At 33.1% G+C, this 14,705-nt stretch overlaps 1 protein-coding gene across 1 annotated transcript in view; it reads left to right on the plus strand.

Moving 5' to 3' along the window:
- The window catches only part of Rfx3 (regulatory factor X3), a 287,161-nt gene that overhangs the window by 120,326 nt on the left and 152,130 nt on the right, over positions 1–14,705 (plus strand). The window contains exon 2 of the mRNA XM_047524971.1: positions 9,087–9,211. Within this exon, the coding sequence (XP_047380927.1) occupies positions 9,095–9,211 (117 nt within the window). The 5' untranslated portion in view covers positions 9,087–9,094. The remainder of the gene's footprint in view (positions 1–9,086; positions 9,212–14,705) is intronic.

Genomic DNA, 14,705 nt, shown 5'->3' on the forward strand with positions numbered 1-14,705 from the left:
ATTAGACTAGTGAGGAACTGCAAAAGATTATATTCCCCACTTTTGTAAAAAGAAAAAATGATTGGAGGAAAAAATATTATGTAGGCAAGAGAATTTAAGTGGAAAGTTGTCACTGGAATTTTTGCTAGTGTGAAGAAAATTAAGAATTTCTAGTTTTGCTTTTCCTCTCTGTGAAATTCAAAGGAAATCTTCCTGTTTTGGGACAATACTACCTGCCTAATTATTTTATAGTTCTTTAGGTCATGTTGATAAGCTAACCTTTGCTTTTGTTCCCATCCCATCTAAACTTGGATACCTTACTTGGCAAACATCGGTTTGTTTTGGTACCAGGGATTGAATCTAAGGGCATTTAATTACTGAGCCACATCCCCAGATCCCAAGACCCCCAGACCTTTTTTATTTTTAATTTTTGGACAGAGTCTCACTAAGTTGTTTAGGACCTCTAAATTGATGAGGTTGTCCTTGAACTTGGCAATCCTCCTGCCTCAGCTTCCTGAGCCACTGGGATTACAGGTGTACACCACCATGCCCGGTAGCAAACATATTCTTTATCAACCCCCAATTAGGTAGGATGGGTACTTGTATGTATGGATAAAACCATGTTAGTGAGTATAGGGAAAAAAGGGATAAGAGTTCATTGTGTGTAGGGTTTGTAGGAAGCATGTACCCCTGACTTAGGGCCAGTTTAGAAAGGAGATACTTGATTGCTTGGTGAACTAGACACCTACATTACACACCTTTGTCCTCTCCTCAGTTGAGATCTTTAGAAGAGATACCTTTGTTGTTTTCAGTTTGTATAAAGAGTTTGTATAAAGAGGGAGTAGAATTTAAATTCACGTCTTGATTCTGGATTGGACAATGTGTATTGGGCAGTGTCTTCAACAGGGGATCATTTTTGACATTTGGGAATGTATACTACCATAGATTTCCTTCTTTCAACATAAAATGGCTAAGACTGTACAAGTGACAATGAGTGGATCTATTGAGACTACCTCCAGAGATGTTTTTAAATAGCTATTCTATTAGATAAATTATATGAAAATAGCTTATTCTGTTAGAGACCTTGAAAAGGTGGCTCTTTTAGAACCTCTTTAAAGTTTCAAAGCACTTAGCAGTAAGAAGTAAGGTAGAGCTCTTGCTCAGCAACCGAAAAGATCAAAATCTACTCTTACGAAGTATCTTTGTGATTATAAAGGCTATTTTAGGTTACGGAATTAGGACTGACTTTTTGGGATGGTTCCAGGCTCAAGTGGGTCCCTGAAGCCCATATTGTTTTTGACTAACAAGTCTGGGGAAAGCTCATTTCCTTGGTAAATCCTTTAGGCATTCCACTGAAGTGATTGCCCCCTTCCATGACCCATCTTATAGTATTGGCTTCATGAATTTTTCATAAATGTGTAATCTGTGAATAAAATTGTATCGTGGTCTACTGCTTGTCAACCTGCTCTTTATGCTTACACTATTATAGCTATCTTTACATGTTGGTTTTTATAAATATATGTAGTATTCTAGTATAGGGATATAGAAGAAAACAATTTATGAGTTGCCCAAATATGGGGTGTTCATTTTTGGCCTTAGGTAACCCTTAAGTAAACATTTGTATGTTTGTGTTTATCAGCTTGTATACACACATATTTAATTGGGCCCTTATTTGACTTTTCATGAGATAAATTTAAATTCTTGAAAGCAAATGAGTTTCTTTGAATTATGTAGTCTTTCATCCATAAAGTATTTAATAAACATAGGTTAATATAGGTCATTTTTCATCAACATTATGCTTTTTTCATATCATAAAAACTATAGCTTTGGTGACTTTTTTGATAAAAGTATTGATCCATTACGCATACTACATGTTTCAGTTCATGTGATATTTGTTCAAGTTTAGTTTTCTTTTTTTTAGTACCCAAAGTATCCTTGAACTATGTTTTGTCTTTAATGTAGATCTTGCTAACATTGCTTCCCTGTCTATTGATGTTGTCCACGTAGCCAGCTAGTAGGGGTATGACTGGGTATAATCATAAGAGTGAGACAGACCTAGGCTTGAATTCTAGCTTTAGCAATAGTTCTGTGACTCTGGGAAAATTATATAATGTACTTGATTATATTTTTGCTAGTTTCATAAAGTTAAATTTATAGTATGTTTATAACATATACACATATATATAACTTCAAATATACCCTATTATTTTACTTTATATATTTTTGAAAGTGGTTAAATATCCTTGCTATTTTTAAATAACTGGAGTAATCTTGGTATTTTGATCACCTACTCCAGAGTAGTTAGAAATGTGTACATTCATAGTAATTTTATGTTCAGGAAAGTAAATGTCAATAATACCCCCCATCCTCAAAAGCACTGCCCATTTTAGCGACCTAAATCTTACTTCCTCTTCTACAAAATGGGAATATCTGCTTCTTGGCAAAATTAGAGTTAAGTATTTTAGAAGGATCTATCAAGTACTAAGTGATCAATAGATAATAACTATTCTAAATGTAATAATGAAGAGGATAAATTTTTGATAAAATGCTATGTCCTTATTATCTTTGGATTCTAAGTGTTATTAGATACCTCATTTCGTGGGTTCTATTTATTCTCAGGACTGGATGAACCAGTAGACAGAAACATTTATTATGAATTTGTGTCATAAATTTAGTAAGAATATTTTTCTGTATTCATGCCATTTTATTTTCAGACTCTCGTTCAAGGAGGTTAGAATGTAGAATTGGGATACATGGAGGTTTCTTTTGGTTGTTTGGATTTCTTTTTCTTTTCTAGGCATTGACATTTTTTTAGCATACGTAATCTAAGACTGATTTACCTATTAATTCATAAATGTTAGTGAGAGGAAAAGCTGGAATGTCACCTGTGCCTGATGACAACTTCTCCTGATAATTAGAAATGAAAATAAAAAAAGTAACTTTTATATCATTTTAATCATTTGGTTTCAGTGTTAATTTTTTTTAAAATTTTTAAGTAAGATAAAAACTGCTACAGTAATTATTTTGATTTTTCTTAAATAGTTTTTCATATCTATTCTGAGTCATGGGAAGAATTAGGTAAGAGAAAACCTTTGTTTGAAAGTGAAAAAGTTACCCAGGCAACCTGTTAATAATAATAATAAATAAAATAATAATGTTACCAGTGTGCTGATTAATCATCTCCAACTTTAATCACTGTCATCAGTTATCACAGAAGGATCACTACAAAACACTTTACACTATTATCATTCCATCATTTTTCTACAGATGAATTTGGAACAAAAAATTTATTGTACACAGTCATGAAGATTACGACGTCAAACTTAGAGAGACAGGACTTTTATAATATAGAAAATCAGGAATTTTTACATCCCTCACTTACTTAGTTCATTGATTTGATAAAGACCTCTTTTTTCACAGTTAATAAATGTTTTATAGGGGTATTTTAAATAACCGTAGAGTTGGTATTTGACTACGGTTTATAGATTATTCAGTTTCTTTGTTGTATTGGCACTGTGTGGTAGGAGGGGAAGTCAAGTCATTGTGTTTTGTATGTTTAGGTAAGATAATAAGATCAATAAAATTTTGTTAAAATTTCAGAAGGCTAAATTTATAGAGTGGTTATTTAACCATTTAGTATATCCATTTCTATATTCATTCCTGTTTCTCTCTCTCTCTCTCTCTCTCTCTCTCTGTATATATACATAATTTCAAATATGCTCTATTTTACATTATATGTTTTGAGAGTTGTTTAATATCCATTTTTTTAAAGAGTTGGAGTAATCTTAATTTTTTTGTTATCTACTCCAGAATATCAAGAAATGTGTACATTCATACTAAATTTATGTACAGGAAAGTAAATGTCAACATTATTGTTTTCTCAAAAAGCACTACTCATTTTAGTTGTCTAATTTTAATTAATGGAAATTTTAATTGCAATGGGCAGTATGTATGTGGTTATTATTTTCTAACATTTATTGAAGAATTCTGATGCTGAATCAGTATTAAAAAATTGTTTTATGCTACAAAAGTTTAATTATAATGAATTTGGATTTTATTTTTTTAAACTTCTTGATCTGTATTTTTAACACAGCTCTTTTCAATTATGAAATGACATTCCTATAATGTTATGTTAAGCCAAGTTTATAATGCTCTTGTAAATAATTTTTTCTTGAGTATGGACACATTTTCCATGTCACTTATTTTTACTGTAATTATTAAGTGAGTCTCATGATTTTGGTTAATTTGGTAGGATTAGAACTAGCATCCTTGTCTTTCAACTGTAAGCAGAAAGGAAGAAAATCCTCGGTTGCACTTGAAAATTAAATTACAGGTCTTTATTTTCTATGCTAAGTAAAACCTGTTACATTCATCAGTGTTAAAAATAATATCTTGAGTGTAGTGGAATCATGCTTTGTAGACTTTGCTTTTCAAAAGATCAAATTATTTCAGGATGAAAAACCCAATAAAAATTAGACAGATACTACCTACTTTAAAGCTACCCTAGTTATATAGCTCTGTTTGATAAGTAATTGATTAGGTCAGACTTTTAAACCATTTAGTCTGGCATGTATATTGTGCATGATAAAAGAAGTCCAACTGTGAATTTGAGTGTATTAAATAATCTTCAGGAAGTTCCACAAAGAACATTTGAATGCCTTAAAACTTGAAATAATGCATGTTTGTTCCAAACATGGATTTGTCTAGGTTTGCCCATCAGGTTGAAGAAATGCTAATCTTGTTGCATTTAGCAGCTGGGTTTTTTCAATATTCTTTTCCTTCTCCTAGGGGTTAATTAGCCTTCTTTCAAAATGTGGCCTATTTAGCTGTAGATTCAAATGATTCAGCCAGAACTGGCTGTACAAAGCAGAACTGTTAACAGGCGGGTGTGTCCAACTGCTTAATTAGCCAGAATAAAAAGGTCCTTTGTCAAACAAGCATCTGTTGCTCATGACACACCTGACAGGCACATTAGGCAAGGATGACTAGACTGAAATTGTGCATGTCTCTCCTGCAAGAATATACAACTCATTTACATATGGGCTGCATCATCTACAAACTGCAGGGGTTTATTTAGCTTATCAAAATGAATTAATGTGACTGTGTGGCTGATAAACAAATATCACTTGAAAGGAGGCTGGGAAGGAACTAAACTACCAAATTACTCCCAAACATAAACAAAGCACCAGAAACCACCGCCGGATGAATGAGAGCACCTTGAATGTACTCATAAACTGTTCCACTGGGAGTAAAATGAAACCTATAAATGGAGCATGCCTTAGCGTTGACCTCATATATGATGATCCTTACTTTGCATAACTGTTGTAAAACTACCAGAATACTCTTAAAGGTGTCATGGGTTTAAATCATGTTAAGCAAATTTGACAGAAGAATTATACTCTTCAAACATACTTTAACATTCTATTGATTTGCTATTATATGAGGTCTTCAAAATGAATCAGTTAAAATTTGTCTGGAAAATTGCTTATTGGTTGACTTTATTATGACCTCAGTAGGAAAAGAGGAAATACTTCCTTAACTTTGGTGTTAGGAAGAAGAGCTCCATGTTCTTTGTTGAAAAGTATAGATCGAATACTATGGACTGAGAACCTAAACAACTGCTCTTCAGACTAAGTCTCTAGCTTTTCATTTGGAAGCCCTGTCATTATGGTATTGCCCAGTAATATATGTAGTGATTTACATCATGGGCTTTAGAAGTAGATAGCTATAAATGGATTCAGGTTCTTACTCTTTTTAGTTAATGTAGCTGTTGTCCAGTTTTGAAATCTATTTGTGACTTAGTTTCCTCACTTGCTAAGTAGCGAAAATAACCCCTCCATCGTAGATCTTGTCTGAGAATTAAACAAGACCATGTTTTTAAAGCAGATAGCCTTGGGAAAGCACCAGGAAAGACTTAACTAAATGGGAATTATATTTATGAACTTCAGGGCTAATCTGTGGAAAGGATATGATTGAGACCCTCTCAAGGCATGGGGATTGGCAGAGAGAGGCCTTTCCTCAAAGCCAAAGAGGATAATGAAACCAGAGGATGATGAAATTATATCTGTGAATAGAAAAAAAAAAAAAAACCCACTACCAACAACAACAACAAACACACCCCCCCCAAAAAAAAAAGAAGAGAAAACTGAGGGGATGGATCCTTAATTGAATCCAGAAGTTAAGGACCCCTGCAGCCTTAGGTAAATGACTTAACATCTCTGAACCTCAATTGACTCACCTGCCAAATGAGGGAAACCATGGCTTTCATCATTTGTTAATACATTTGTATCACTAAAGTGGTCAAAGCTGGGGTATTACTCTTCTATATAAATAGATGAATCGGTATAAATATTATCAAGGTAGTTTTGAACCCAAAAATCAATTTTCTGCCTTCAATTTATAAAAATAGGTAATAGTCAAATGCCTGTAGAAGCTAAAGAATCAAATGAACATTGCTATTTAAATAATCTGCCTATGAAACACATAGTATGAGCTTGCCTTCTTTCAAGTTTTTCAAGAAAATCTGGACATCTTTTTTAAATGCAAAATTTTCTGATTTTTAAATGTTGAGGGTTAAGGATTTTGATTTGTAGTCACCCTGTTCAAAGAAAAACCTGTCTATAGAGTCTAATATGGTCCATAGAAGGTCAGTTGCCAAATCTGTGTCTTTTATTTCCTGATACACTCTCTGTGCAGTTTATTGGGAGTTGTTTTGAACTACTTTAAAGGTGTATTTCATTTTTAAAGAGAACTTCTTTACATTCTTACATGTGTTTGATTTAAAACACTGGATGTCAAAATATGGGTCATGTACCCAAAAGGGATATATAGACCAGTCTGCAATACAGTGGATGAGCCCAAGAGCCGGTCTTGGCAATTTTCCCAACTGACTCTGGGAGAAACAGGAGAGAATATGAAAATAAATCACTGTGCTGTAAGAAACTCATGTACAATTGCTTTAGCAAGTCACAGTAACTGGTCAGTCTGTCTTCTTTCTCTGTATGCTAAACTGCCAAAGACCACCATCCATCTTGGAGTTGGCAAGAGAGACTGACAAAAACTTCTCAGAACATGATATCTAATATCTGTTTCATTCCTTAAAGAAAGTATTGCCTCACTCTCCCTAATTGCTCCTCTCTTGTGTCACAAATGATATCAGTAGTGTACAAATATATAATGAATCAACACTGGCTTTTGCTTTTCTTTTTTGGGAGGGTGTTGGTCTATAATAGAAGAAAGAGAAAGAGGCAGCCATAGATAAGCTTTCTAATTTGCCTATTGTTTTTGAAAGTTTTGAGAATCATTGGTCCTCTAGTAATCATAGTTAGGTAAGGGTTTTATGTAGAGAATACTGCCATTTTTATGCATTTTTAGACATATCCATGGTTTTAATAATAGTCCAAAGTGTGTGTGTGTGTGTGTGTGTGTGTGTGTGTATGTGTGTCTGGAGATCAATACCACATTTTTAAAAAGCCACAATTTGTAAGATTTCACATAAAAAATCTGGATTTTCAGCGTTTTTTGGAAAAATAGAACTAGTATCTGCAGATTTGCTTTCTCACATAACCAATAATGTTCTGGAACTTAATGCGAACTGAATCATATGCATGGGGTATTAGCCACAGTTTCCATCTCTTGTTTAATTTTGTAATCCCTAGTCTCCTTCATTCTATATAACTGAGGTTTCTAGATTGTAAATGGAAATTATATTCATACCAACTACACTATATTGTTACATGAGATTTTATTTATGAATTAACATGTAAGCATTTAGAAGGGTCTTTAGCACTTATAAAACAGTGGTAGCTATTACTCCTATACTTTTGGAATGTACTAAGCTTTATTGTGTTAGTTTAAGATTTTGACTAACAAGTGGCTGGGGTTGTGACTCAGTGGTGGAGTGTTTGCCTAGCATGCATGAAGCACTGAGTTTGATCCTCAACTCTGCATATAAATAAATCAATAAAATAAAAGTTCCATCAATAATTTAAAAATTAAATAAAAAAATTTAAAAATAAAGATTTGACTAACAAAATAAGAAAATATTCAGTTCACCTACAGAGATTCTAGTATCAAAGTCTAGAAAGAAAATAATCACAAATTTCAAATTGAGAAAGCCCAATCATAAGTCTTCTGACACCACCGAGTCTCTTAGTTTCTCTGGGTGTTAGTTTCCTCATTTATAAAATAAGCAAAGTAGATTTGATGTCTTCAGAGATTGATTTTTAAAATTGAATGAGATGATAGAAGGTTGGGGGAAAAAGAATTGGAAGAGGTCATACTATGACAAAAGATGCTGAGAGGGGTTAATTTTCTCCTCAAAAGAACTAAATAGTTGTTCATATTTTCTTTTTTTAGGGAAAATTAATGCTCACTCTACCTCTTATAGATTTAAATCACGATGCAATATTTTCTTAGGCTACCAAATAAGTACTGTTCCTCCCACCCCAGGAAAGAAAATTAGAATTTTGGTTCCTACTCAGTAGCAAAGAAATTCTTGTTTATTTTATTGAATGTGTAAGTAACAAAAAGGGGTATCAAGGCTGGGACACCTGAGATTAGAGAACTTGATCCTTTGGCTAATTTGGGGTATATCAGTTGATTTTGGATGTATATTAACTTTTTAGTTTATCAAATCATATGTGTTTAAGTTGGAAAGGACCTTGGAAATTACTTGTTCTATATACATAGCCTATAAAAGTGTCTAGAAAGTACAGTTTGTGACATATTTTACAACCAGTTAGGGCTTCTATTCTGAGAAGTAAGAAAATTTAAAAATAATTTTGAACTTTAATTTATACAGGAATTGAAATAATTTATGACAAAATCTAAGGAAGGTAGCTTTCAATGATTTTAGTGTTTATTATCTCAGGTTAAGTGGTACTAATGGGGATATTTTTCAGTAAAAATGTGGATTAGTAATTTTCTGCATTTATTTAAAAAGTGGTCAAAATGACTATAAACATGCATGAGTTGTCATAGCAGTATATTGGAGAGAGGTATTATGAGAGTTGTAAGTTTCCCAATAGGATATCAAGAACAAATGAATGAAGCTCAGCATGCAAGGTGAACATTTAAAACTTTATTTCTATCTTCATATGTTTCAGAGACCATCATGCAGACATCAGAGACTGGGTCGGACACAGGTTCGACAGTGACTTTACAGACATCTGTGGCTAGTCAAGCAGCAGTGCCTACACAAGTGGTACAGCAGGTACCAGTACAACAACAGGTAAGGAGCTCCTGTCCTCAGAGGGGAGGTTGTGAACTTTTTCATGCGTACCATCCAGCATAGCTATATCCAAAGATTATTTGGACTTGATTTTCTTGCTTCTTTAGGTGCTAAGATTGGCACAATTCAGTCTTTAGGCATAGTCTGGGTGTGCCAGATTCTGTGCTAGGATATAGAGAGTGCTACAAAGAAGACTAGTCAGACTATAATCCCTCTTCTGAAAAAGCCTCTCTTAGGTCCTAAAGAGTGTTGTTTTCTTCTGACTTAACCACACTAAGGGTTTTCTCCTTTCCTCTCCCCATTGCTTATTACATCTTCTTAATTCTTTCATACTGAAATGTCAGCAATAATACTTATTTAATTGGTTCACAGTAGCACTTAATAAAGGAAAGCATGCATGTACTTTATAGGCAGGGATTTTGCCTTTGTAGTGGTTTAGAAAGTCTTGGCATTAGGTGGTTGCTAAATACTGTTTAATGAAAATAAAATTATCTTAAAGGTCTGGAGTGACTCATCCCTTTTAAAAAGTTGGAAAGGAATTCATTGTCAGATTCTTACTACAGGTTTTATTCATACTCAGAGCATTTGGCTTGTTTTGGAAAGATACTGACAAAATAAATGCTGTTCATGTCAATTAATAGTTCTGCATGTGGATTATAAACCTGTTGACCTATAATTTCTTCCAGTGACTGATGAGAACAAAAGAAAGATTGTATGTCATATAGAATTATCTTGATACTTGAGATTTGCCTGAAATTTCTTAGTGTGTAGGAGAATCTTTAACAAATGTTATTCCTACAATTATATATAAGTGTAGGCAAAGTGGTATCATTTCATGAATGATATACAGAAGGATTCAAGGTTATATTCTTTTCAAGATACAGATTTGTATTGGGTGTGGGATAGGGAGGACTAGGATTATACAGAAGTGTGGGTTTAATTCCTAGCACTACCAAAAGAAAAAAAGTCTAACTTTTAGGGTGAAATATCTGAAATAAGTAATTTTTAAAAACTATGTATTTTTAATATCATATTCCTTTCTTGGTTCTACCATATATAGACATATATCCTCCTATCCTTCATGTTCCAAGCTTATTAGGTTAGACTATATGTAGTTTTATTCTACAGAAACAGTTTTATGTTTTACCCTATTCATTCTGTTTCTTATATTTCTTATCATTATTTTTTCTTTTTAATTATTAAAAATAAATCTCTCCAAAATAGAGATTTAAAAGCCTCTGGAATTATTAATGTTGTTACCAATTTGAAAATGTAAACATTATTCAGAAAAGGATGTTTGTGTTATGTCAATCAAAGAGCAAGTTAAGAGAAAAACTAGGTATTGTTCTACATACCTAACTTTAAAGAGAAAATGTCGAACAATGAAATTCACTCTGGTTTTGTTTTTATCTCATTTGTGGAAGAAAAGTGTTGAAGAATGCCTACCTCTAACAAGAATGTGACAGAGAAATTGTTTTTATATTCAGAAAGTACCCTCCTGAGACATTAAAAAACCTATGGTACATATCTGACTCTCTGCCCTGGACCCTGTCTTTTTTTCTTTCCTCCCTTCCTCTTCTTCTTCCTCTTCTCCTCCTTCTTTTTTTCTTTTCCTGTTAAATGTATAAACCATCCAGTGTTTACTACAGGTCTTACATAATGTGTATAGTTGTATAAAAGAATCAAGTAACTGAACAGATTTACAATTTTTTTTTCCAAAAAGCAGAATGTAACTTTCCTCTTTTCCCATAAACCACTACTTTTCATTTATCTCTTTAAACTTAGTATTTTGATATTTACTTAATGTATTTACAAGTAACATACTTATTTTACTGCTTCCTGATTTTTTAAAAGAATTATTGATTGATTGTGGTACTGGGGATTGAACCCAGGACCTCACACATGCTAGGCAAAAGCTCTACCACTGAGCCAAGTCTCTAGCTGCTTCTTGATTTTTTTTTTTTGTTTTAAGTGTTGTCTTAGCTCTTCTTTTTGACACACACAAACACACAGATGCACCCTTCCCAGCCATAATGTACAAAAACAAGAATTTATTTTTGTTTTTTTAAAATATATTTTTAGTTGTAGGTGGACATAATACTTTTATTTTATTTATTTATTTTTATGTGGTGCTGAGGATTGAACCCAGTGCCTCAAATACCATACACTAGGTAAGTGCCCTGACTGAGCTACAACCCCAGACCCCAAAACAAGAATTTCATATATCTCAACCTAGTAATTACATTTTAATTTTGGTAGATCAGTGTTTAGTACTTTTACCTACTATGCTATTTAAATGCAATTCAAGTCTTGCATAAGTTAGCAGTGATTGCCTTCTTGCAAAACTCATTTACTTTCCCTGGATTTAATGATTACATTTCTTCTATTTGCAAAATTGCTATGCAAAAATGAAACAACATTCTGATTTTTGATCTTTTGTATATGACCTAGGTGATTTTCTTTCCAAGTTTACACAATGTTTAAATACTGGTGTTTTGAAATTTCATGATGACATGCCCTGAAGTAGGACTATTTTCATATGTTGTGATAGAATCTTGATGGAGCTTTTCATTCTGGACATTCATGTTCTTAGCTCTAGAAATCTTTCTTCAGTTTTATCATTGATGATAACCTTCTCTTTATTTTCTCTTTTTCACTTTGTGGACATTTTTGTTCTCCTTTAAACTTCATCTTTCTTCCAGGCTGTTACTTTTAATTTCTCAATTCATACTTTTATTTTCAAGAACTTTAAAAATATCCCCCTTATATTCCTACTTAGAACATCATGTTTTATTCCTGGTTATTTTTTTTCTCTCCAAATATATTAATATTTTTAAGTTGTTGAACTCCTCTACATAGTTTGTTGCTTTCAAGGTATTTGTTGTGTTTTTGCCTCTGTTTTTCATGTTTAAAACTTTTCTTAGATGTATGATAACCTTTAATACTTATCCATATTTTAAAATGTGGGTATAATAAGCCGATTTGAATGCATGAATGGGGTTTGTTGACTTCAAAATAGGGTCATATGACAGGGCTTTCTAATTAGGAGATCTCTGATGTTCAGTGTCTTTGTTTTTCTTCTTTGGCTGGTCATATTTTTAAAGAAGACTTGTTTAACTTCCTGCCGTTGGCATCTGGGATCTGAGTGAGGAAAGAGCTTGTTATTTCTTGCACTTGATTAATTTACTCTTTCATTTTTCATATGGTGTCACAGGTGTTTGTTCTTTCTCAGTGCAGAGATAAATCAAAGAGTAAACCTTCAAATTTTTTACCAAAGTTTAGGAAGGCCAGTCACCTTACTACATGGGATCTGTGGAGGCAATTCGATGGTTTTTTAAATGGAATTACTTTGTATGTTAAGTACATATATGAAGGATAAAAAAAACAAAAGTAGATTGCTGACAGAAGTAGAAAATCGGTGTTACCTGAACCATACTTTGAAACACATTGTACTATGCCACATGGCTCCCTGCCAGCAGCTGTATTTTTTAATTCCTCAAGTTAGCTCTTTCCTCTGGGATATCTGATGCAGATGATACCTTGCATTCCCTTACACCAAGCAAAGAGGGTGAGAACTCTCATTTTCTTTTTGTCAAACACTTTTATTTCACATAGTCAGTTCGTGTTAGATTTGCCTGCAGATGCTTGTTATGACCTCCTTGTAGGGTGATTGGAAGGATTTTTTTTTTCTCCTTTGTCATTTTTTTTCTTTCCAACTAGAACATGTCATGTTTGCGGTTCCCTGGTACATTGTAACAGTGTCCCTGTGGATATAAATTGTCTATAACTGATGGTAATTGTGATATAGTAATTTCTTATTGTTCTCACATGTTATAATGTTTGAATTGTTAATTTGCTCATGTTATTTGGAATTTGCAAATTGTTGAAGAAATACCTTTTAAAGTTTCTAACTTTTGTTAGTGACTCATGATAAATACTGAAATCATGGTATTGATATCAAAAGTAGTGTTAATTCTATTTCTTCAACTTTTCAATAGCCTTGCTTTGACCATTAAAGAGAAAGCCTAGAGTTAGGGTTAGGGAGGGGGACAAGAATGGAGGAAGGAAGAACTGTATAGAGGGAAAAGAGGGGTGGGAGGGGGTGGGGGGGAAGGGAAAAAAATAACAGAATGAATCAAACAACATTACCCTATGTAAATTTATGATTACACAAATGGTATGCCTTTACGCCATGTACAAACAGAGAAACAACATGTATCCCATTTGTTTACAATTAAAAAAAAAAAAAAAGAAAAAAAAAAAAGAGAAAGCCTAGAGCTAACGTGTGTGTGGTGTGTATGTGTGTGCACTCACACACACAATTTTGGAATGTTGGGAAAACATAATTTCAAGATCCTAATAGTATACAATTCTGTTTCTTCAAAGCTCTAAAGCTCTAATTTCTCTGTGTATTAAAATAAGGTGTTGATGATCAAATTATTTCTATGAAATTTCATTTTCGTGCCCTCACATGTTGAATTTGTTATCTTTCTTTGTAAAATATTGTTCAGGAATGGAGAATTCTGAGGAAAGAATGATAAGGTCTTGTTATATAAAATTACATCAAATTTTTTATGTAAGCTTTCATTGTTTTAGAAAATATTATCATCTTAGCTTCTAAATATAGGCATTGTTGTCCAACCCAATAAAATCCATAAAAATGTTCAGGTTCAATATCTTGATTAGAAACTAAAATGTATTCTTCTTCTTCTTATTATTATTTTTTTTTGTGGTGCTGGGGTTTGAACCCAGGGCCTTGTGTTTGCAAGGCAAGCACTCTACCAACTGAGCTATGTCCCCAGTCCTTATTATCTTTTTAAAAATACTTTTTGGACTGAGGTGTTTTTGAAGAATATGACTAGAAATGCAGTGCTACCCCTCCCTTTCCTTCTGTCTTGATTGATTTGTTTAAGAGTTTCATGTAGATTATTCTTTAGGGTTCTTTTATTCCTAAATCTGGGAGACCCTGCTTGCCCTAGATCTAGATTAAGAATCCAGAAGAAGGGAAAAGGAAATAGGCAGCCAACTTAGGTTCTTTTCAAGGTAGCACCTTGACAGAAGTTAGAATTTCATTCCTTATTTTAATCTTGGGCTCCCAAGTTACTCCAGGAGTATTGTTGACACTGAGGACATTTCTTAAACCCTCTTGAACTATGGCTCCTGCATTTTTTTCTCCCCTTCATTTTCTAGTTTGAACTGTTTTTGCAACTACAGTTCACTCTACTATCACTGTATTACATTTTACTTGGAGGAGGGCACAGATCTTTTACCCCCAAATTAGAAAGTGTGTTGTTTCTATATTGTAACTTCTAAACATAAAATCCCAGGTACAGTAGAGTTCTGGGGTTAAGGAACCTCTGCTATGTTCAAATAATTTTTTTTTTTCGAAAATACTTTCAACTTTGCTAAAGTTATTATTAGAGACTATAGTCTACCTTTTTAGGGCAGGGAATTAGATTGTTTGTTTCTGGTGGGTCTTTTTTATATAATTGGG

The sequence above is a fragment of the Sciurus carolinensis genome, chromosome 14, assembly GCF_902686445.1.
Source record: "Sciurus carolinensis chromosome 14, mSciCar1.2, whole genome shotgun sequence".
Taxonomy (NCBI): domain Eukaryota; kingdom Metazoa; phylum Chordata; class Mammalia; order Rodentia; family Sciuridae; genus Sciurus; species Sciurus carolinensis.